This window comes from Numenius arquata, chromosome 7 (genome assembly GCF_964106895.1).
Source record: "Numenius arquata chromosome 7, bNumArq3.hap1.1, whole genome shotgun sequence".
Taxonomy (NCBI): Eukaryota; Metazoa; Chordata; class Aves; order Charadriiformes; family Scolopacidae; genus Numenius; species Numenius arquata.
In genome coordinates, this window is record NC_133582.1 from 4,583,340 (window position 1) to 4,608,469 (window position 25,130).

General features: G+C 41.1%; 1 protein-coding gene across 2 annotated transcripts in view; it reads left to right on the forward strand.

Moving 5' to 3' along the window:
- Positions 1–377: 377 nt before the first annotated feature.
- Positions 378–25,130, forward strand: part of CYB5R4 (cytochrome b5 reductase 4) — a 33,319-nt gene continuing 8,566 nt past the window's right edge. The window contains exons 1-11 of one of the 2 annotated variants that reach the window (XM_074150375.1): positions 378–533; positions 2,217–2,370; positions 6,055–6,155; positions 8,229–8,313; positions 13,064–13,105; positions 17,728–17,782; positions 18,801–18,858; positions 18,963–19,056; positions 19,625–19,657; positions 20,338–20,460; positions 24,295–24,435. In XM_074150375.1, coding sequence (XP_074006476.1) covers positions 459–533; positions 2,217–2,370; positions 6,055–6,155; positions 8,229–8,313; positions 13,064–13,105; positions 17,728–17,782; positions 18,801–18,858; positions 18,963–19,056; positions 19,625–19,657; positions 20,338–20,460; positions 24,295–24,435 — 961 coding nt within the window. In that variant the 5' untranslated portion in view covers positions 378–458. The remainder of the gene's footprint in view (positions 534–2,216; positions 2,371–6,054; positions 6,156–8,228; positions 8,314–13,063; positions 13,106–17,727; positions 17,783–18,800; positions 18,859–18,962; positions 19,057–19,624; positions 19,658–20,337; positions 20,461–24,294; positions 24,436–25,130) is intronic. The other variant, XM_074150376.1, reaches the window with a different exon arrangement.

Below are 25,130 nucleotides of genomic sequence, written 5' to 3' on the forward strand. Positions count from 1 at the left end.
CACAAACACAGTAGGAAACGATCGGGTTTGTTTGTAAAGTGGACACCAAGCAATGCGGAAAAAAAAAAGGGTCTAACGTGAGTTGTTTCGATTGTCTGAGTTCGTTTTTTGATAAGCCAAGTGGAAGCTTGGTAGCAATCACCGTGCAGGCGCGAGCCCCTGAAGGAACAACAAAAACAAATAAAAATAATAATAAAAAAAATAAAAATCCCAAACTGTAATTCCAACGCCGTTGCCTCTGCCCGGCACACCTTGTGTACATACCTGGCGATGGCAGCGGGGATGCCCAGCCCCAGGGGCCTTCCAGCGAGTCCCGCCCTCGGCGGCTGGGCCGGGCCGGTTCCCGTAGGCCGCTACCGCGCCTCAGCCCCGCCCGCCGCCGCGCATGCGCCCTGCGCCGCAGCGCTCCGCCCGCCCGCCCGCCCGCCGGGGCGCAGGCCGCGGCCCGGGCCGGCAGGATGCTCAACGTTCCCCCGCAGGCCTTCCCCGCTCCCGGCTCCCAGCAGCGGGTGGCCGCCGGCGGCCGCGCCAAGGTAGGGGACAGCTCGGCCGCGGGGGTGGGAGTTGAGGCCTGCCCCGGGGCTCTGCGAGGTCGCCGGTGACCGTCGCTCGGGGCCGGTGGGGCGAGCGGCGCCCCAGCGCCGTTTCGGCCGGCTGCCTGGCCCGGCCCCGCCCCTCTCGGGTGTGGTTTGCCGGTGGGTTCCCGGTGGCGGCTTGGGCAGGGTCGCCTCTGGCCGCTTCGCCGGAGAGGTCTCGTACCGCAGCGACCGGCGAGGGGAGGCGGCGGCGGCTGGGGCAGGGCCCCCGGGCCTGCGTCGCTGCAAATCCCTTGGTACTTCTGGTTTTAGAAGGGGGTGGCCCTAACGCTTCCTGCTGTCCCTCCCCGGCTGTCTCCGGGTTCCTCCTGCGCAGAAACGGAGACTTTCCACTCCAAATTACTGTGCGCAGCTTGGGCTTCATCTTTGGAGAGGTTTGGGGAGGCCACTTGGTGTCTGCAGACCTCGCTGGGAAAGCAAACTCGTGCTTAGGCTGAAGTAGCATCAAGTGGTGTGGGTCTGACCTGCTCTTTAGTTTTCTCGCTTCTGGTTTTGCTGCGGTTTTGTAAGACCCACGACCCTTTAGCCCTGTTCCCTGCTGTTAGAGTTCGGAGCAAAGGGGTTCCCGCTCTGTGGTGGTGTTGAAGAGGAAGGTGCCAAACACCCTGAAGATCTTGCTCTGCCTTTCCCTTGGTACCTGCAGTTTGCTTTGGGAAGAGTCATCTAAATGGACGGAGAGACCAAGGACCAGATATTCCACTTAGGAGGCTATAATTATCCCATTTATAGAGGTGTATAAATACAGGATAGCGTGCAAAGGAAGCAACTCTGTGGACAGAGATTAAGTTAGAAGTAGAAGGAGGGGAAAATATCAGCGAGCCAGTGGAAGCCAGAAGGACTTCATCTGTCCTCCAGCTGGAGCACTGGCCCAGGCATTAGCTGACTCCGCATGTCCCGTCCAACATATGTTTTTAGCACTGACAACCAACAGCTAGAAATCCTTGGGGCTCCTAAACAACCACTTACAGCTCCACTTATGCTCTAATGACCGTTCACCTTCCATGCCTGGGCATCTCTTCTGTTACTAACCCACAGCCTCATTTCAGTGCTTTTTACCCTGCTCTATCTGACTTGTTCTGGAGAAGTTTCTTGGTTAACAAGTAACAGTAGGTCAGCTGCTAGTCAGGATAGTATTTATTGTGTTGTATTGTATTTTACTTGAACTTGAACATAAGAAGTTCCATCTAAACATGAGGAGGAACTTCTTTCCTGTGAGGGTGTCAGAGCCCTGGAAGAGGCTGCCCAGAGAGGTGGTGGAGTCTCCTTCTCTGGAGACATTCCGAACCTGCCTGGACACGTTCCTGTGCAACCTGCTCTGGGTGACCCTGCTGTGGCAGGGGGGTTGGACTAGATGATCTCCAGAGGTCCCTTCCAACCCCATAGCATTCTGTGATTCTGTGAAATGTTTGCTGATGTTCAGTAATTCCCTTGTGTGGGTTACTAGAAGGGATGCTTCCTTAATCACCCTTACTGCTGACTAGGGCTCCCAAATATCAGTGAAGAATAGGGGTTGTGTTATTTCGTGTTTTGTCTGAGTCCTGGGGAGCTCAGAAAAGTATATTGAGTGGCTCTTTCTTCCTTTAGAGTTTAATAATGTTTGTACAATTGTTATTTTTTCAGGTACCTTTAAAACCAGGGAGGAGTCTCATGGATTGGATTCGGCTAACAAAAAGTGGGAAGGACTTGACTGGTTTAAAAGGGAGGCTGATTGAAGTGACGGAAGATGAGCTTGCCAAACACAACAAAAAGGAGGACTGCTGGATATGTATAAGAGGTCGGTTGCTGTGGTGTTGCTTCTACGTTTTTTGTTTAATTTCTCTCTTCTGTACTTAAAGAAGCAGCAGCAAAAACCGAACAACAACAAAAGCCAAACCCTAAAACAAACTACGGGACTTCTATGTTTAGGCCAGGTGTAATCTTGATATAATTGGACACAACTTTGCTCAAGTTAGAGATTTTGTGTCACAAAGATTTTCTTTGCTTTCGAGCCTTTCTGAAGAAGTCTTCCAAGTGGGCATATTTTACACCTATTTTATATCATGAAAATAATAAAACACAAGTTTGTAGGTGATGCCTTAAATAACGGGCTTAGCAAGAATAAGGCACTGAAAATGCTGACCTGTATTTACAGTCCTCAGTCTTGGAGAGTTTATTATCCTTAGAAGTTGACTATTTTTAGTGATTGCTTTAAAGCATTCAGAGACAGATAAATATTAAAAATGTTACTTAAACCTGTAGCATGATCCTTGGGAAATAAACCTGCAAACTTACATATTACTTCATAAAACTTAGTAGGACAAATGACAGTTGCCACACAGAGCTATTGTAATCTCTATCTAGCATAACGGATATCTGTGGTAACCAAGCCATTCTATTTATGTTACTTTTTTTTATGAAAATGTAGCCCAAAAGCTAAAAGTATCGTATGTTATGAGTTAACAATATGTTAAGGGTGGTTTGGAGCAATAGCTGTAGTTGGAAGAGTATTTTCAGTGCTGAAGTTCCTAGTTGTCTTACAGAAAGGAGTAAAATGTTTGCTCTCCAGTTTAATTGTTTAGAGGCTAAAATACATAAATATCTCCTTAAATTTGTTATGAGATAACAGCACTTCTATGAAGATAGATTAAGAACAGAGTAGCTAATGTGACATTTGTCTAGGAAGAGCGGTTTATTTAGTGGTAACTTCGATGTGGTAAGGAACAGTGTTGGTATTTGATATAAAGTCATCCCTGACCTCCAGCAAAAGAAAGTTAAGAATTTCTCTATGAGGGTGACTGTATTTTTGTTGAGTGTTAAAGGGGGTGAGAGTGAAAGTAAGGGTAAAATGTCATTCAGTACTGGCTTTTGACAAAATAATAGGGTTGTTAAGCTCTGTGTGCTGCTCTTGCACACGCTAGCAAAACTATAGTGGGAGGAGAAGAAAGCTTATTTACTGTGGAGATCTGTTCTTTTTTTTTTCCTCTTTCATAAAGGGACACCTACTACTGCAGACAGAATCACTGCTGAAAAACACTTCTGTTTTTAGTCTCTTACTCCTCCTTGACTGCATCTCTGAGGCTGGTTTTTACAAGAACTCCATCATGCTGCTTCTGTATCTGTCTTTAAATTTTTCCATCTCTGCTTTTTTTTGTTTTAGGACTACTAATGAAAAAAACCCCAGCATAATTGAGAATCCTGGTAGATAATCTGTAGACCTGATATGTGGACAGGTAGTAAAATAACACAGAATCACAGAATATTTTTGGTTGAATGGGACCTTTGAGATCATTGAGTCCAACCAATAAAAAAAACCCGACTAAACAAAAAACAAAAAACCCCACCAAAACCAAACCAAAACAAAAAAAACCCAAACAAACAAACCAAAAAATCCCAGAACACCAAACACCAAAACCAAACCAAAACAAACACCCACAACCACACACCACCCCACCCACAAACAGACACAAACCAAATAACAAAAATAACACCCCACCGCTCAAAACATTTACATTTAGCTCAGCTCTTTTCTCTGGTTATTTAGTTTGACATTTTTTTCAAGCGGTGCTCTGAGGCACTCTCAAATTGAGGGTTGTGTCAAGTTCAGGTTTTTCTCAACACCTGTATCTCTCTATTACAGAATCACAGAATAATCTTGGTTGGATGGGACCTTTGAGATCATCGAGTCCAATCAAAAAAAAAAAGAAAACCAACCAAAAAAAAAAAACCAACCAAACACCAAAACAAAACCCACACAAAACAAACGCCCACAACCGCAACCCACACCCACCCACAAACAGACACAACCCAACAATCTCGGGCACTAGAGCATGCCCTGAAGTGCCATGTCTACACGTTTCTGAAATACCTCCAGGGATGGCGACTCCACCACCTCCCTGGGCAGGCTGTTCCAGTGCCTGACCACTCTCTCGGTAAAGTCATTCTTCCTCATATCTAATCTAAACCTCCCCTGCCCCAACTTCAGACCATTTCCTCTGGTCCTGCCATTATTCCCTTGGGAGAAGAGGCCAACACCCACCTCTCTACACCCTCCTTTCAGGTGGTTGTAGAGGGCAATGAGGTCCCCCCTCAGCCTCCTCTTCTCCAAACTAAACATGCCCAGTTCCCTCAGCCTCTCCTCGTATGACTTGTTCTCTAGACCCCTCACCAGGTCTCTGAATTGGGAGTTAAACTGTGTCTCTATAAGAAAGAGGATAAATTGATGAGAGGAATGTGAAGCAAAAGAAGAAGAGAACTTTGTTGAAAAAACCCAGTGTGATGATCATCAAAAAAAGCTACAAATGTATATATAAAGTGGGATGTCAAGAGAGTTTTAAAAAACACGTGAAGGGTATATAAATGAGATTTCTTTTGCTTCGGCAAGTTTGATGGTAAATTGAACATTTGACTAATACTCAGGAGGTCCCAGCTATGTAGATACTTACATTTTATTGCCTGCAGTAATCAGGGCTGCACACAAGATGGCATAGTGGGGACATCCATCAGTTCTGCTCAGTAAAATATCCCAAGAGCCTTCTTTTGTTGTCTGGGATGATTGTTCTTACCAACTAGGATTGTCCCAAGTTTCTTAATGTATTAAAAGCTTCTTATGAAAGCACTGGCACGGTTCTGCTTCTGGTAGTTTCCTGTTTTGATAATGTTATGTATCTTCAAATACTCTGCTAGGTAGGCCTGCTAGGTAGTCCTGACAGCAGCAATATGTCTGTAGTTAAAACCATTTATAGCTGCGTTATCCAGGTTCTAATTACTCTGGTTGCATAGCAACGGTAATTAGACTTCATCGTTTCAGACCTATGAAGAAGCATTGTTTTATTTCCTTGGAAATACTAAGAATAATACTCATGTAGAAAGAACGCTGAGCCCTTTTACTGGGGCAAGTTTGGTACCAGAGTTGTGAGCCTTTAGTGAGCATGGGCTGTGTTTAGATTTTTGTATTGCTGGATCTGAAGAATGGAAGTTTTGTTGCTGACGGTGGCAGTTTTTTCCTTATGGGAGGCAGTTTATTCCCATAGGCATTTTATTCCGTAGGTGATTCTATGGTGGGTGGTGGGGGAAACAACTCTGACAGCACTTCAGGAGTAACTTAATTGGAAGGGGGATTGAAAACAATTCTCCGTGAGAACTGCCACAATTTTATGCCTCTGTTTAAACCAGCCTCTGGTTCTTTTACCCCTTGGCTAAGATACATCGTGTTCAACTTCGAGGGTTTATTTTGTTAAAGTCTTAACCCTGCAGGTTTCTCCAGAGACAAGAGGTGTGGCACTGTAGGACTGGCCCCTCTTGTGCTCTATATGACAGTATAACTTATGTTTCTGCTTTTGGAAAGCCCTACTGTTTGTTCCAGTCACGTTTGCTATTTCAGTGTTTAATATGCACTAACCTTTCGACTGGTTTTGGAGGTAGGGATGGTTGTAGCCGTTCTAGAAATGCCGCTCACGTTTTTATATTCCATCTTCTGCAGGATTTGTATATAACGTCACACCGTACATGGAATATCATCCTGGTGGTGAGGATGAACTGATGAAAGCAGCAGGAACTGATGGGACGGATCTCTTCGATCAGGTGAGAACCACTGGCAGCAAGTGATACGCGCTTACCAAAAGGTATTTGGAAAATCGCATGTTTTGTGGTTGTTTTTAGGGCGTTCCAATGGAAATGGTGATTTGAACTTTTTCAGGTCTATGGAAAGTCAATCGGTCACCGCTCAGAATGTGTGCTGAAAGAGGTGTGTCCTCTGTATCAAAGGACAATAATGAAAATGCCACTTTAAGTTGTTGGAATGAGGCTTCAGTCTGACCGTTTTATTAAATTAATTTTTTAGCAGAAATAGCAGTAAAGCTAGCAACAACTTGAGATAGCACCTTCTTAATAAACTACAACAATGGCTAATCGCTATTGTTTGAGAAGCGTTTTCTTCTCAGAACTTTCACTTTTTAAAAAACGCTTGTCTTGTTGTTTTCTTTTATCTGTTAACTTGGCTGTTGCATTGCCGGTGAACTAAGTACTAAGAAAAATATGCTGGGACTGCTATTAACTGATTGTGAACAAATCCCAAGGTGACAGTTGGTCTGTTCTTTGTTTACCATTTCTTTAAATGTTTTGAAAAAAACTCGGAAAATAAAGGGTCTGCAGAACAGGTGTACTTTCTGTAAGGAGTCGTTTGCAAACCTGGTGCCGTACCAGCACCCACTGAGTTGGTTTTTTTTTTTTTAGTAACAGACATTCTTTGAGTCTTCTCAGCTCACAAAGTTTGGCTGAGAAACTGGGAAGGAGCAGAAAGGAAACCTCTGTTTCTGAAAGGAAATCTGTTACCTCTTTATAGTTCCTGCATGACAATATGTTATACAAAATATTTTTTAAAATGAATGTAAATAAAGATGTGATGATGTTTTAGCTTTGTTAAGTTTATCTTTGGCTAATCCTTTCACAAATGAAGTGTTGGATTTGGACATAACTCTCAGGTTTCAAGAAATTTGGAGTTTTTCCCCTAAAAATCATCCAGTATCAAGTTGTGGCCTGGAATTTTGTAGCTGAGTCACTGTCAACTATTGAATGATGTACCTGGAAACAGGAATCTGACCTCAGGAGTATTTGGGGAAGCCCCTCAAGCTATTACTAAATTGAGATACATACTTGCTACATTTTTTTTTTATTTATTTTTTTTAGTTTGTTTTGTGATGGGAGTGGAAAGCAAGTGTTCAGATCCTTAAAATATGCAGTTCACATTTTTGTTTCTGGCTGATGTCTTTCCTGTTCTGGAAGAATTTCTGTTACTATCCACTCTGCTTTAGCATTCTGTGTCTGTCGGATATCGATCTCTCTAGGAGTTTGGTAGGTTGCTAGTATTTCTCAAGTTTCTGGAAAAATTAACTGTCATTCAAAATCCTTCATTTCTTTCTGTGATCCATGTATAAGGAGACTACAACTTGTGGATGGGATTCTTTATCTCATCTCCTTGGCTTGTCCCATTTACAGCTTTTATTTTTAAATCTCTACATACCATTCAAATTTTTCACACAGCACTTCCCTTCCTTTTCGTGTGATGTTGTCCTGGATGCCTTATCAGAACTGGCTTTTCTGTCATCCATTTCTTCTGCAAGTTCTCCAGTTCTGGTCTGTAAAGCTACTGCTTTTTCTTCACTCTATTTGCCTTTCTAAAATAGGTAATTTCCAAGTGACATGAAACAAACAGAAATACACCGGCTTGGCATGTTGTATTTGTGTGTCCAAAACACTGGTTTTTATCTTTGTTTCCTTCATCCCTTTTCCCTTTACTTGTATCTAAACAAGACAAGATCTTTATTCTGTTAATTGCGTTGCATACATCATAAAAATACTCTTCTGAAATATTTTCTGTAGCTCAAGAGTATGATGTTCAGATACTGCAAAGCATAAAATGAATAAATTAAACTATTGTCACTTTTTCATGGTCCTATTTTTTCACTTAATTACATGCTATCTGTAATAGAAATAAAAAAAAGTACTGAATGACACAGTAATGAGCGTCTGTTTTAAAAATAAATCTGCTAAATGAATTACATTAGCCACTGTACAAAAATGAATTTTTGTATTTCAGTGCATAGAACAACACAGTAAGAATTACAAATTTTGTGAAAACCGATTTTGTTACTATAGGTTCATCGTTGGGTCAATTATGAATCAATGCTGAAGGAATGTCTTGTTGGGAGAATGGCTGTCAAGCCTATTGCTGCTCCAAAAGGTGAGGTTTTTAAGAATGAAATAATTCCTATTGTGCTTTATTCCAACGTTATCTGGAAACGATGAGAAATCCTAAATCACCATATTTATGAGGAGAGTTTCTATTCTTGCATAGAGCTGAAGGCTGTTGCATGTATTCAGTCTTTTTACAGCAGACACTTGAAGATGAAACTAATTATAAAAGCCTCCACGCAAAAAAATAATGTACTGCTACATTTCTTCTTCTGTTTTTAGGCATCAGAAAGCAGACGCGTATGTTTTATGCGCGTATGTATATAGGAAAAAAAAAAAAACCTCCCCACAAGATCCCTCTCTTTTCTTCTGATCCCAGGTGACAAGCTGTCAGAGGCAGCGCTCTCATCTTGAAATAGAAGTCAGTATTTTCAGTCTGGTGATTTCAGCACCAGACATAAATCTGGCAAGTTGCGTAGATATTGAGGTATTTGAATAGACTTTATGGACAGTTATCCTTTCCAGAACACTTTATTGAGTCCTTTAGTTTGAATTTACTTGGAGAAAATTTTGCTGATACAACAGACTCCTCTGAGCCAGGACAGCAAGAGATTCATAAATTCACGGATTGGTCCGGGCCAGAAGGGACCTCCAAAGGTCATCTAGTCCCACCTCCCCGCAGTCAGCAGGGACACCCCCAACTAGACCAGGTTGCCCAGGGCCTCGTCGAGCTTCACCTTGAATATCTCAAGGGAAGGGGCCTCAACCACCTCCCTGGGCAACCTGTTCCAGTGTTCCCCACCCACATAGTAAAGAATTTTTTCCTAATATCCAATCTAAATCTCCCCTTCTCCACCTTAAAGCCATTGCCCCTCATCCTGTCGCTGCAGGCCTTTGTAAACAGACCCTCCCCAGCCTTCCTGTAGCCCCCCTCAGGTACTGGAAGGCCGCTATGAGGTCTCCCCGGAGCCTCCTTTTCTCCAGGCTGAACAACCCCAGCTCCCTCAGTCTGTCCTCACAGCAGAGGTGCTCCAGCCCCCTGATCATTTTGGTGGCCCTCCTCTGGACCCGCTCCATCAGGTCCATGTCCTTTCTATATTGAGGGCTCCAGACCTGCACACAGTGCTCCAGGTGAGGTCTCACCAGAGCAAAGTGGCAGAATCACCTCTCTGGATCTGCTGGCAACACATCTCTTGATGCAGCCCAGGATGTCATTGGCCTTCTGGGCTGCGAGAGCACATTGCCTGCTCATGTCCAGCTTCTCGTCCATCAGCACCCCCAAGTCCCTTTCCTCAGGGCTGCTTTCTAATACCTCATCCCCCAGTCTGTATTTATACTGAGGATTGTTTCTTCCCAGGTGCAGAACCCTGCACTTGCTTTTGTTGAACCTCATGAGGTTCATCTGGGCCCACCTCTCCAGCCTGTCCAGGTCCCTCTGAATGACATCCCGTCCCTCTGGTGTATCGACAACACCACACAGCTTGGTGTCATCTGCAGACTTGGTGATGGTGCTCTCAATCCCTCTATGTCGTTGATAATGTAGTTATAATGTTAATGTAGCTAACATTATAGTTAGGTTTATAAAGTTTATTAAGTTAATGTAGTTAATAGATGTAGTACGTTGTTTTAAAATGCTGATGGTGGTTTCCAGAGACTTTAATCTTCAGTATTTATTCTGGTTTGTAGGCCACAGCAAAAATTTCTTATGCCTAGGAAGCAGGCACTATTACTGAATATTGCCCTTTAGCAAAACTACAGTGAAAATACGAAAGAATTAACATCTGCAACTATTTTTCTCAAATTCTGTGGCATCCTTTAGTTCAGGAATTCGGTTATCTCTTGTAGCTCTTCAGCTTCTGACAAGATGCACCGCGTCCTTGCTTAGCACTTGGATCACATCACCTGGCAAATTGAGTTTGGTTTTTAGGTGAAAGAGAGTAGCGTTTTACATCTCCTTGTTACCAGGTGGCTAATTCCGGTGTGGAGCATTTAGGGTAAATGCTACAAAGCGTGGGGGAACCTTGACAGCACAACTGCTTCAGGGAGTTGAGGTGTTACAGTTCAGTTACTGCCACTTTGTCAGCTGAGTTAGACATTTAAAAGCAAACCTGACTTTTGCCGATTCCATGAATCTAACTTCTCTGCAACTGGAAGGAATTCTTGTGATGGCCAGTCAGTAAAAAACAAACACGTCTTTGCCCCTGCCAGCTCTGACGGTCCCTTTTCTGCTCTTCGCTTTTTCTGCTTTCCTCCGTGATGGGACTGTTCTATCCATTTTTTGCTGTAGTAAAATTAGCAGGGTAAAGGTTGCCAACTCTATCAAACCAGTTCTGTTGCCTGTGTCTCTTTTAGCCATATCAGGCTTGAAAAAAAAAAAAATAATTTCATTAATTAAGAATCAAACTGATTAGACTGGATTTGCTAAAATTCTTCACTGTAAAATTCTCAAAGTTTACCTTGATTCCTGCTAGGTTATGTATCCTAGAGTCATAGAATTGTCTCGGTTGGAAGAGACCTTTAAGATCATCTAGTCCAACCATCAACCTAACTCTGATAAAAACCATCACTGCCCCATGTCACTAAGCGCAATTTAACCCCTCTTGTAAATACCTCCAGGGATGGTGCCTCAACTACTTCCCTGGGCAGCCCGTTCCAAGGCTTAATAACCCTTTCAGTGTCAAAATTTTTCCTAATATCCAACCTGAACCTCCCCTTGCCCAACTTGAGGCCGTTTCCTCTTGTCCTATCGCCTGTGACTTGGGAGAAGAGATCGGCCCCTGCCTCTCTACACCCTCCTTTCAGGGAGTTGTAGAGAGCGATAATATTCAGCAAAGTTTGTGCTTGAAAATAGATGATTAAAATACTAAGTTAGGGTGCATATTTTTGAATATAGGATTAAATGAGTAAGTATAGAAGAAAGACAGGACGTCAAACTATGGAATACGTTGCTTGCTTTTTGTGGCAGAGGGTTGGTGTTTGGCAGTAGAGCAAGCATGGGTACTTGTTGTTTGGTACCGTCTTAATACAGTGCAAGTAAGGCAGCTGTAGGTTCGTTGGGGTGTTGCTGGAAGTTGTGTGGTTGTTTAGCTTAGTTTTTATTTCCTGTGTTCTGGTGGGATCTTGGAAGGGGGCACAATTATTTGTTCACCGAACTGTTTAAGGAAGCTGAAGCTTGGCCTTGCATACACCAAGGTGTTTAAGAAAGAAGAGTCTTTTGAAGATGCTGATGATAATGAATGATTTTCACCTTGTCTTTTGGGAACGCCGCTTGATGGTATGGTAATGACTAATAGGAAATTCTCAAGTGTCCCTTTGGTGGAGCTGTGCACTGGAACGTGCAGTGTTTGTACTTGCTGAGAAGGCCAGTGCAGTAACCACAGCAGTGCCAGGGCTGTAAGAGATGATTTCAGTATCTCCCTCAATAATACCTTGTATTATTGTTAATTCAGTGAGATTAGACTCAGAGCTATGGTGTTAGCCCAGGAAGAAAGGTAAGGCTGTGTCTTGGAAATTCCGCAAACTGTCCTTAAAATTGCAATGCCAATTTCGGTGCAGTGTGTTTAAATGTAGCGAAATGAGAGTAGACTTTTGAACACAAAATATTATGTTTAATCAGAAATGAGTTTTTGTGAACGACTCGCCTATCTCATCAGAAGGCTCCAAGTGGTGTATAGCAGAATGCACAAATACAGCCTCAGCCAAAAATTTTGGGTGAACTGCCTCATTCATCTTGTGGAGTATTTTGCTTTTACCTTATAGTGCCACAACGAGAAAGCCTCTGATGAAGGCAGCTCTTGGTCAGCTCTGAAGTCATTTTGCGGTACTCTCTGCTTGGTGCTTTGTTCCAGGAGCCTTTCCTTCACTTCTCCCACAATGGCATTTTTCCTCTAACGCTGGCAGCTGTCATGCAGAGCACTGGGGAGGATTCGGAAGAACAGGAGAGAAACAGTCACGTTTTGGTTTTCATGAAAGGGAGCAGGAAGAACACATTGGTTTCTCTCACTTCCCCAAAGCTGGTTCCCATAAAAGAGAATATAAAAGGGACCTTCCTATGGGGACATTCTGAGATGTGCGATGTGTAGAGAAGGCAGAAAGGGGCTTGGGTACATCCAGAGGACCATTTTTTCATGGATTTGCTCTGAGCAGAAGGATATGTGCCTGAGAGGTGCAGTGCCTTTCCCCTCGAGCTGAACACCTTATAGATGAATTAACACTAAGTAATTAACCTGCTTTGTCGTTATCTTCTTGTTGTCTGCTAGTATTTCCTTGTTTGTTTGGAGTAGTTGCAGCATACTGTAGATTTAATGAAAAACACAGATAATAACTTGTCAAATAAAACCATTTGACAGAAGGAGCTTACAGGAAGATTTTTCTTTTTCCTGGGTTTCTGCCAAGGATTGGGTTGGTCATATTCAGTGTCTGCTCTGGGTTGTCATGAGACGAGCGTCATCGAAAGTCTGCCAGATCTAGCGAGCTTCTTAGCTATGAAGTTTATAACTGCACAAGATAATCTGTGATGTTTGGATTGAAGTGCCAGAGTTCTTGCATTTCCTACCCTTTAGTGCTGTCCAACTTTAGGCATTTTTAACATAGTATTTTTTTAAATTATACATAATCTTTTGGAATGGTAATCCCTGCTGCATTTATTTGTGGCTTGATACCAGAAGCGCCCTGGTCAATCTTTTAATGGAAGGTTTATTTGAAGATCCTTACTTTGGCTTATTTTCTTTAGCATGATATGTGCAAGTGCTGTGCTGCAACTTCTTACTGTCGTGCTCGTTTTTTCTTAATGCTTGTAGAGATTTCTCCTACTCTGTCTGAAGAGAAGAAACGGCTTAATGGTAAGTATTCGCCTGGAGCGAGGTGGGGAGTGAATCTTAAACTTGTTTGAATATTATCGAATGAGCAGTGTTTATCCAGACTTCTCTCTGTATTTATATTTGAATCTGATGTTGAGGCTGTAGTGATCTGTGGAAATTACAGAAGGCAAAGTCCTAATCAGGTATTGTGAATTCAGTGTTTAAAAGTACCATAAGACTGCAGTAGAGTGGTATAGATAAGGGAGGTATGAGATAGACAACCTTTCAGCTCGAGTTGGAGAAGATAGGTCCCAAATTACTGTGTGCTATGAAATCTGCCACTACAAAATTGCTAGCCTTTTTGATCCTTCTCCCTATCAGAAAATCTCGGTGGCCGTGGGGCTGGAGTAGCAGAGACGAGAAAAAACCTTGGGGAACACTTGGAGTTAATTAGTCTCTACTAAAAGCTGGAAGGTCATCACTGGGAAAGGAGATGCAATGGAGGTGAATTAGCTGATCACAGCGTGACTGAACTACTTGAAATGTAACTGTGAGAAGAACTACACCCAATTGTCAGCCCAGTCAGAGAGAAGCAAGTACAGCCCTGGGAACGTATCAGGAGGTTGACAGTGACCCTTGTTGAGATAGGGAAGCATTGAAGCCTTCACTGAGCCCTTCCTTGAGTACTGGAGGTGGCTTTGATTGCTAGTGATCAGGAGCCATGCATTTCATTTTGATGCTTTTAGGGAATTGTTTCAGACTGATTAGTCATATTAGTGCAAAAGACTTCCTAAAAGAACATGTCTTATGGAGTCCCATCAAATGAGGTATGATGGGTGTGTGTTGGTGGAGCAAATAATATGAACGCCTGTGAAGGCAAATAATGTGGTTTTAACACAAGGCTGAACTATTGCCATGAGAGGGTACAGGTGCAAATTGGTCATGGAAAGGTTTAGGCTGAAACTTTGGAAAAGGACTCAAGAGCAGTCAAATTTTGGAGTGGCAAGAAGAGTGGGAACCTGGATGTGTCTTAACATGAAGCCAGAGAACTTCTCGAGGTGGTGTCCCAGCAAGTTCAGGCAACAGTGAGGGAAAGATAACTTGATCATGCTTTTTCTGGTGAATTTGAGTTCCCATTTGTTTTCTTTTTTTCCTCATACTGTCTTCCTTACCCTCCCTTTTGTGTTCTGTAAACGTTGTATTTGACTTCTAAAAGGCAGTTTACCTTTTAGTATGCACGAATATTGAGCTACACAAAAAGTTAAACATACATTGTATAAAAGCAGGCAAGACTGATTTTATTTGTTCCTGTTTTGCTCTATATCCTTATAAGATGTTCAGGTAAACGCTGACAGGGTCTGCTGCCCGACTTGCCTGTTTTTTTCTTCAGCAATGAACAAGTTGCTGGAACCTGCTAATTTTGTTTTGAGGGACTGGGGGATTTAGAAAACAAACTCTGCTTTACTCTATCAGAATGACAACACTAGCAGCTAGTAGTCATTAAACACATGATAAGTATTTTGTATTTAAGTAGAAGACTAATTTTACCATCTATTTCAGTGTTCTTCTCCTCTTGGTTATTGTGGCTTATGAATTGCTTAGTTTTTGTGCTCGTCTGGCTTTTCTATGCATCTTTCATATTCACAATGGATCCAGGTAAAGAGAGAAATAAGTGATATTCTCTCTTCTGACTTGCTTCCCCTCCTGCTCCTAGCAATAACTTTTGTTGTCCAGGTTATGTGACTTCTCAGGAGACACAGGAAATGGTTCTGATGGTATTTTCCAATGAAGTTTCCAAAATACTGATGTTTGCTTGTTGTACTCAGTTTACCTGTTTGGCAAGCCTTTTTCCAAAATAGGAGAGCTCAGTTCCTGAGGTTACCTTCTGCTCTTATAAATTTATGTCAGAATGAGTCTAGAAATAAGCATCACTCTCTGAAAGTGGGAAAGAGAAGCCTGTGGCATGGGCTCTGATGTTTTTGGAAGTTGTTAGCACTAGTGAAGGCATTTTTGTCTTACCAATCTAAAATGTATAAATAATATTTGTATTTAGAGTGTGCTCAGATCATTCAACTTAAATGCATCCTTGATTTTTGTGAACATCAATCATATGGAATGTTAGGGGCAGTTAAATCTGAAGTTTTCAGAATATATTGCTAGTGATAACAGTCAGCGTGGGTGTAGTCTAATGTGCTCCTCAACATCTGTTCATACTTGAGTTTCAAACAAAAGATATCCAAATTTCAAAACGCTGCCATTACCAAAGCACGCCAGAAAACTTCATATTTGTTTGAGCAAATACGTATCAAAGACATATTTTAAAAATGATCTTTTCAGTCTTGAACTGTTGAGCTACACTGAATTTCTCTTTCACCCAAACTATTATGATGATGTTTTTTGTAATATAGCATCAAAAAAACTTATTTTGGGCAATTCTGCCATCTGAAAACAAGCTGGTGTGTGAGTATGTGCACATCAGACCTGGAAAAAACTTATGCTGTGGAAAAGGGTGATGGGAGGAGAGGCTGAGCTAGAGTTTCAAGTACAGAAAACTAAATCATGAGGTTCAACCAGCTGGAGTTCTTTAGTAATTTATTTAGTAATTTAGAATTTATTTAGTAAGTAATGTAAGTGTTCCTATTTTTCTTAGTAATATCTGGAGTTTACAAATATGGGTCAGGCTTGTTCTGGGCCTTCTAAGAGCAAAGAAACCAATAGGTAGAGAAAGCTTTCAGAACATCCTAAAATAGTTTAAATTGGAAGGAACGTCTGGAGCTTGTTTGGTCCGGTCTCCTCCTCAAAGCAGGGTGAGCTTCCCTACTAGATCAGATTGCTCCTGAGCAATGTATATCCATGTCTCTCCTGCGCTGGGGAGCCGAAGCTGGACACGGCACTCTGGATGTGGTCTGTCTTGGGCTGACCAGAGAGGAAGAATCACTTCCCAAGAGCTCACAATGCTCTTGCCCAGGATAAAATTGGCCTTCATCACCACAAGGTTGAAGTTTGCTCTCGTGAGATGCAGAGTTATAATTCTGCCGTTCATCCTGGTCACCTTAAACTCCTTCCTTTCGTGCCTGCCAACAGCCTTTGGCTTCACCACCAGCTTTTCTTTATTAATGACCATCATGACCAGTAGGGCACTTGCCTTAATTGGTTCATTGATCACCTGAATCATTGTCTTTTCTATTGCAATGTGACTTCTTGTTTTCACATAGCATCTTGCAGTATTTCAGAATAGTTCATAAATAACTTGGTTTACCAGAATGTTATTTTTTTTTTTTTTTATTGTGGCTGTTGATATATTTCTGTTGTCCTGCAAAAGCCAACAGGAGTGTATATTACCACAAATATCCATGGAGGCCAACCTAAGCATATGATGTATGTCCTCAAGAAAGGCTCAGCCCTTAAAATGGCTTCTATCATTAGGTGGTTGGTTTTCCTTTGCAATGATCTGACTGCTCTGCCATTTAGCTTCCTTGGCAGCTGCAGATGGTGTGTACTTAGGGGTAATTAAGGATCAAAGAATAAGTAATTCCAGTCAGTTTTAATTGCTTTGGGTTAATTCCCCCATCTGGATGATCAAATAGTTTTGACAGATTGGATTAGGCCAGAGTGGCTCTTCTTGTTTCTATCTACTTCCCACATGGTGGAGCCACTCAATTACTGTGTTTAAGCTTGTAGTCAAACTACAAAAGTTACTGGCATTTAGAAGATAATCATCTCGGTAATTGAGGATTCCTATGTTAATTATTTTATGCATAGCCTTTTCAGGTTTTCAAGGTTTGTCTTTGAACGGGCTTGAAACCGGCACTGTTATCTTAAGCTGGTATCTTAGACCTCTGTCTAACCGTTGTCCAGAAAAGCTCCTGCTGTTGGTGTGGTGTTACAAATCATACTATATTTCAGCCTGTGCAGCTTCCTCCCTTGTGATTCTGTGTAATTTCTTTGTTTAAAATTGATGAAGGATTGTAGTTGCATTTATCTGTCATCTCTGCTCAAGTTTTTGCCAAATGTGTTCAGTTTCCATTAGGCCAGAGATGAGTAGAGTTGATGTTTTCAAGGACTGACCAAAGGTTGTCTCCCAGCAAAGGCTTTTTTGGACTGTTTCATGTTGTGTAATAATTAAAGAGAGTAGCTGAATTCTGTGAAAACTCCTAGCAAAGTGCCAATTAGAGAGATTAAGGCTGATATCTTTGCTTAACTGACTGACGTGAAATTTTACGTGCGGATTAGGTTAGACCACACATCCCAAATTGAATTTTGTTCATCCGAATTATATAAACAAATAGTTTATTAAAGGAAGTTCATTCAAATAACCTTTTTTTCCATGCCTCACTCGCAAAGTGTGAAAGCACAAGATGAAACTGTGACCAAGCTACAGGTAGCAGAAGGGTTGCACACACAGGTTCTGTGCTATATGGGAATCTTAATTTCTCAACTAGAACTTTGTGTTCTAGGAGCCTGCTCTCCAAGAGAAAGTGCTAAATTTTTGAAGTACGTGGGTACTTCTGGCTGCCTGTGAAAATAAAGCCACTAAATATTGTGGAGAGGTATTTAGAACATTCAATTAAAAAAAAAAAAAAAAAAAGCAAACCATCTCTGATTATGATTTCTGTTAAGTGAGCATCCCAGCAAATATTTTAATGAGTCTCTGTTCTTTGTAGGTATGGTTCCTGAGAAGAAAGTGCTGGGTGCTTCTGTTAAAGATTTAACTCCAAGGTAAAAAATTATCTTTCTTGTGTGTGTCTGGTGTGTTCTGGTGCGTGAGTGGAAGGTGTGCAGCCTAGAATGTGTTGGCTGTCAGGAGTGTCTACTGGGGGGATCATCCTTCCTCTCTGAATTCTTTTGTGGTCCAGGAGTCCGATGAAGTGGTTAGGACTTTGGGGAAGGGAGAAGGCAGGAGCAATGTAGATGCGAGGGGTTAACTTTGTTGTTGGGACAGGGTTGACTTTTGCTGGCTGGAATTGCAACCCAGCCAGCAGTCGAGTGAGAACTAGAGAGGTCTATCTAGAGTTGTGGATGCCCCATTCCTGGAGGTGTTCAAGGTCAGGCTGGATGGGGCTTTGAGCAACCTGGTGTAGTGGGAGGTGTCCCTGCCCATGGCAGGGGGGTTGGGACTTGATGATCTTTAAGGTCCCTTCCGACCCAAACCATTCTATGGTGCAGAGCCAGGCATGAGATTGTCAGATGTATGGTCCCCAGGAAAATGGGCAGGGAAAGGGCTGGATGGGAAGGTTTCTTCTTTGCAGGCGTAAGGCTGTACAACCAATTAGCATTTGGAGCCTTTCTGTTTCTTACCTTACCCTGGATTTATTGCAAGGTTTGGGCACCTTGGGAACATAGGAATGTAAAGTCTTGATTTGGGGGGCGTGAAGGGAACTGTGTTTTGTGGTATGCGTGTGGAACCTCTAACCCTTAGAAGCCCTCCAGCTATTTAATACTTTTGTCTGGAGTCAAGATTTTAATCATCTTATTAGGAATGTTCATATACTGCAAAGAGTACGCCGTGCTTTTTAAGTGAAGCCAACACCATGCATAATTAGACTGTTGTTATTTTATTATTCTTTTCAAAAGTAGTGTCTCTGGACATATCTCTTCAAAAAATACTAAATAATGTATTTGGCTTGTAAATTAATGAAAGAAGCTCTGCTTGAAAACTGGTAGTTAAGTATATTTTGATATGCCCAAAGGAAGTATATACATATATATTTTCTTTACTGTATTGTTTGTTTTACAGTTATGACTGGTTCCAAACGGATAGTTTGATCACCGTTGTCATATATACAAAGCAGAAGGTAAGCGTCTTTTATGAAAGGGAGGATTACAAGATCCAGTTGTGATCCAGCTTGAATTCTGGGAGAACTTTATTAAAATGATTCTTTTTCCTTGCCCATGAAAGGACATGAACGCAGAGTTGGTGATAGTTGACTGTCAAGACAAACGATTAAGGGGAGAGATCGTTGTGGGTGACCACTCATACCTTGTCAACGTTGGTATGTACCGTAATTTTGCAATTGCAAGTACTGAACTTTCATTCTACTTTATTAAAATCCTCTCATCAGACCAAATGCACTTTACATATACCAGTTAATATTTTATTACTCTCTCATTAGCGATGATTACTTTAAAGTACCTTGCTGTAAAGGAATTACGTTGCTTATCAACACGTATCTTCATTTGTTTAGTATGTACTTATTTTTTAACAAGTGGAATAAAGTGTAGTAAGAAATTGATGTAAAATTTGTGTAAAATTTTTTCTTCAAATGTGTTTTTGATGGTTATTATCAAAAAGGGCAAGTGGAATGATTTATCTGAATGTAGATTGGTAGTTTTACATGAGTCATTGTTAAAAGCAACGGGAAAAATTGTGTCTTTCTTAATGTTATGGATTAAGCCCGCAGAAGTCGCGAGTGAAATTTCAGGGCCGGATAAAGACACATAGGGTTCTAGGTTCATTAGTTCACTCAGTATTCCTAGCCTTAAACTGTGTGTGTATATGACGAGTAGAATGTAATTTTGGTTTTTGCTTAACGTGGAGTTTGTTTCTCAAATTTATTTCAGACTTGGATAATGCAGTTCAAGAAGACACGGCTGGTAAGTTCTGTCTCTTGCAGCACTTCTGTATCTCTTCTAATATCAGAATGTGGAACTTCAGTTGATTTTTCTGACTTATTAGATACTTTACAGTTTTCCTTACCACTAGGTTCTGACACAATCCAATCAAACCGTATCACTGAATAATTTTTATTTTTTTTTTTAAATTGTGGCATTTGGGCTTGTGAAAGTAATAAGTTGATGGTGCTCTCATCCCTCTGAGTGTGACTAAGTGTTAAAAGAAGTTAGTTCTGTTGTGTATTTGTAAACTGTTCTTTGCTTAGATTGGGATTTTCTTGGATTTAATTATTCATTCAAATGGTCTTGAAAAGAAAGGCAGTAATATATAGTGGTAGTTACCAATTTCCAGTAAATGAGGACTCTGAATTAATGAGCACTCTTTTTGACCTGATGGGCTGTGAAGCATTTCACAATGTATTTAGTTAATATGAAATATTAATTATGCATATTAAGTTAATGCTTGTTGTCTTAAATGCACTGTAAAACATTATAAAGAGATAGCTGGAAGTACATTTCATTTGATATTTTAATTTAACAGATTAATTCTGTGTGCCTTGAGAAATGACTGGTTCTAAAATTTCATTATAATGGAGGAGTAAAATATCTTTTTGTTGCAAAATGTAACAAAAAGTAACAGTGTGAAACCTTTTCTCTTTTAGTAAATATTACTGAAAAAGTTGGGAAAGTGGAGATTATCTTAAAGAAAAAGGATAACGTTCATTGGGAAAAGCTGGGACAGCCCTTGGAGAGTCATAATACGTTTATCAAACGCACGGACAGAGGTAAGCAGTTCCATGGCCGTGTTACCAGCTGGTTTAAGGCTTTTTGGAGCTTGTTAGTCATATTGGGTTTCTCCTAGGATTTTCTTTTTCTGTGTTCATACCCTCATTTCCTTCAGGAATTCTCCTTGAAAGGGTTCAGCTTAGAGGTGGTTTTTTGGCTTTGCTTAGGTTTGTTTTGTCCCACAATGGAATTGGAGGTCTTCCGGGCTTGTGGAAAGACTGGAAGAACCTAACAGGCCAAGGTGAAGACTTCTTGAATGTTGTTCCATCTTATCCTTGTGCTTCATATCTTTTTTGTCCATATGAAAACCTCAGTAGACCCTGAGGAAATAGTGCATGGGCTTGTGTCAATTACTGTAGGTGAAGGAACAAAACCCTCCACTTCCAGCTGTTGCTATAGATGTAATAACATCTTTCAATGCTGCAATGGTTTTCCAGCACACGGTGTCTTTGTAACTTGGGCTGTGATTAAATAAGGGACTTCAAGCCACGTGTAGGTATGGAAGCCAGCTCTGAATAAGCTGATGTGTCTGCAAGAAGCAGTAGATGTTATAAATCAGTTCATTTTGTGGTAACAGACTAATATGAACTTGATGCAGCACCAAAGTGTATTACCTTGATAAGTGTGGTGCTTTTTTTTATTTATTTATAACTAAATTTAAAAATTCTGCACAATTACAGTATATAATATAAGCATGGTCCTGATATTACTGCAGTGTCCAGTTTCTGAACAGCTCCTCTTGGCCCCTCTGTCTAATAACGCTCCAGAGTTGACTGTTTTATGTTCATCTGCCGCCTTATGCGTGAAAGCAAAATTGCACATTTTTTAAGAGCTGATTAAATGTTGATCACCCTGTTGTGCACCTCTCACTGGCTCTCGGGTTTGCTGCTTCGGCCTTTTAAAGCTGAGAGATTACCATGGTACAAAAAGGAAGACTAACCACATGAAAGCACATCTCTTTAACTACCTTTAGCTTATGTAGAATGTAATTTTCCTTCTAGAGTTTCAGAAGCTGTTGAGTCATCCACTTTAATATTAGATTTTTCAACAGAATCCTCTATTTAAGGGGATACAGCTTGGACTAATATGTTCAGTGCCCATTGCTCATTTTCTCCCTCCTTATCACTTTTCATGATTATGGAAAAGAAAATGAGAAAATAGCCTGAAAGAACGAGATGTGTAGAATATAGTGGCTTTATAGATCCTGTGCAAACGAGGAAGGTGAGGATGATTGGATGCAATTCACAAAAATCCAAGTTGAGCCAATGCTCAATGCAATTCGTAACCAATGCTTCCTAGAGGATTATTCTGTAGCTTTTTTCTAAGAAGTCAGTCTCCAACATAGCATTTGTCCTGTTATGCAGAGAAGTGTTATAGGTATTGGATAACGTTCTTACGTAGCACTGACTGACTTCAAATCAGTTTAAATTGAATCTCCAGAAAGTTTAAGTTAAAGGGCTTGCTGAGCCTGAGTTTCTTCAGTTCCCTGATTATAAAGGTGACAAATCTAGCAAATATATCTATGGCTTCTTAATACCTACTCTAGAAACTTTTATTCTCCTTTTTTTTTTTTTTTTTTTTTTTAAATTTTGTACCTCTCAAATTTAACACTGAACATGCCAGAAGGTTTATAGAGGAAGAATGTTCAGGCCTAAATGTCTTTCCTTTATTCCAACCCTGTGCTTTCAGCTCGGCCATAAAATCTACGTCTTGGAGGCTTCTGTTTAGTCTTAAGTAGCCATTCTCTGCTTAGAATTGTGTTCCCTTGCTCTACATTGCAGAGTTTTCAATTTTGCTTCCCCTTCTGTAGGAGCAAAATAATGTTATGGGTGAAGAAACTCGCACCTTGCGTAGTGTGAGCACAGAAATAGTAATTAATTAACAACTCTAGATAATTTTCTTGCCTTTATTGGGTGTGCGGTTGGGTTTGCATGCAAAAGTTCTTTTTCTGAAGCAAAATGACTTCATTCTGGAAATAAAATAATCAAGACTTCCAGCCTGATAAGGAATTCTGACCTCATAAATGAATCGATGCATTTTATATATGAAGTTAAATAGATCTTATTAATAGATCATCCCAGAAAGCCGGCCGCATCAAAAGAAGTGTGGCCAGCAGGGTGAGGGAGATGATTCTACCCCGGTACTCTGCTCTGGTGAGACCCCACCTGGAGTACTTTGTCCAACTCTGGAGTCCTCAACACAGGAAGGACATGAACCTGTTGAAACAGGTTCAGCGGAGGGCCACGAAAATGATCAGAGGGCTGGAGCACCTCTGCTATGAGGACAGGCTGGGGTTGTTCAGCCTGGAGAAGAGAAGGCTCCCGGGGGACCTTAGAGCCCCTTCCAGTCCCTAAAGGGGGCTACAGGAGAGATGGGGAGGGACTCTTTCTCAGGGAGTGGAGCCATAGGACAAGGGGGAATGGTTTTAAACTGAAAGAAGGGTGATTTAGATTAGATATTATGAAGTAATTCTTTCCTGTGAGGGTGGTGAGACACTGGAACAGGTTGCCCAGAGAAGCTGTGGCTGCCCCATCCCTGGAGGTGTTCAAGGCCAGGCTGGATGGGGCTTTGAGCAACCTGGTCTGGTGGGAGGTGTCCCTGCCCGTGTCAGGGAGTGGGAACCGGATGATCTGTAAGGACCCTTTCAACTCTAACCATTGTATGATTACCAACTTCCCGTACCCTTTCAAGTAATTCTTAAGTCTGCAGAACTGCAACGATCTTTGCATGCTTATTTGTATACTGCACTTTGCAATCTCAGTACGTGGTGTTTTTCAAAAGATTGGTAGAAAAACAAATGACAACAAACTTTTTTATAACACTTCCCTTATGTAGCTGCTGGAGAGCTGCTGCTGTTTTGCTTTACTTCAAGAGTGGTACGAAATGGAATTACTGCCTTTCATTTTTCAGGGCTGTAGGCTTTCTTTTGGTACATCTGAAATGTGCTCATTCAAAGTAAGCAGTTTGCAGGATGTTAGATGAAAGACACAAGAAAATATTAATGAAGAACGATTTATTCCATGTCAGAGGTTTTACATCATGTCTCTGCAGGCATTTATAATGGATAACTCGCTGGTTGGTATTTGAATAATTAAAGAAAAGAAGTGTATGCAGAAAAAGGCCATGGCCACCTCCTGTGGCAATAGCAGTATGTCATGAATTTGATGTTCATATAGTCCGTGCACAAATTGCATGTGTAGCTGAGATTTAGTAACCTGAATGTATTTCCAGGGGTAACTGCATGTATTTAGATACTTGACCCTTCTAGCAGAGTTTATTTATACCCTTTTGAAATAAAGCCAGTTAGAAAGAAGCATGGCTGACCCGGAACATCTACTTTAAACCTTTAATTTTTAAGTGTTTTGTGGATAAATGTTGCTTGTTTGAAAGCTTTTCTCTGTTTAAAGTCCTTTTGTTTCTGTTGGCGTTGGATTGACAGGCTGTAATTCTGTACTTATTTACAGGTATTTAAGGTATTTAAAGGTATTTAAAAGACGGGTAGATGAGGTGCTTAGTGACATGGTTTAGTGATGGGTTTTATCAGTTAGGTTGATGGTTGGACCAGATGATCTGAAAGGTCCATTCCAACCTAGACAATTCTATGATTTTATGTAAGTCTATAAATGAGTCCTTAGTCCAAAATTAGAAAAGTAGTAATGAATTAGAAAATTAGAAATTATTATTAGAAAATTTGTAATGATACAAAAAGCATCTGTTTATAGTCCTTTTGTAACTGTATATAGTGAAATACATACCTTTATCTCTTATTAAAAGATATATAAGAATAGAAAAACAAATTGAGACTTAAGTAACAAGTAAAACCATGTTTTTAGGACTCTTCTACAGAAAATGCAAGTTGGTTTCTAAGACAGAAGTTACCCACGACACCAAGCTCTTCTGCTTAACGTTGCCCGAGAGCACACATCTCCGTGTTCCCACTGGACAACACGTTTACCTCAAACAAATCGTTGCAGGTAAGAAAAATGGAGACTGTAGCCATGGCGACATTAACATAAATCCCTTTTCATCGTCCTGGGAGAGTGCCAGGTCCGTGGTCACTAATGTCCTGGTTGTAGTTAGAAAGTCTCTGCTTCCAGGATGGCAATTAGCGCTTAATAATGAGCTGACTGGATTAATATTGCTGGAAAGCTGACTGTGGAGGAGGCTGGCATTTACTGCTGACCTTCTCGGCTCTTCTTTCAACTCTCCCTTTAAATCATTTTCTCTACTGAAGTAGCGCTGTTCATCTGTGAAGGGGGAGAGGCTCGTGTTACATGTGTCATATATACATATATGTTAGTCAGTTCCTTTTAGTTTGCTCCTTTTTTGGCACGTGGAGGGTAATGTTGTGACTTTGCTTTTTTTTTTTTTTTAACCATATTTCTTCATCTGAGGGAAGTACAGCCCTCGTGGAAACACTGCTTTACACTCCAGTTGCACGATACTAATGATAACATGAGGTTGTTAGAGGGATGCATGTTCAAAAGCGTTGTTTAAGCCCTATTCTTCAAAATTTTGTAAAAGACAGCCTTAAAAAAATAAAATGGGAGGTCAAAGAAATATCCATTTTATTTTTTTAAGGCTACTTTTTAAAATTTGCATATTAATAGTTATGCTGCTCACAGTACTTGCATTTCTCTGTGCAAAGTAGAGATATCTCAGAAGAATT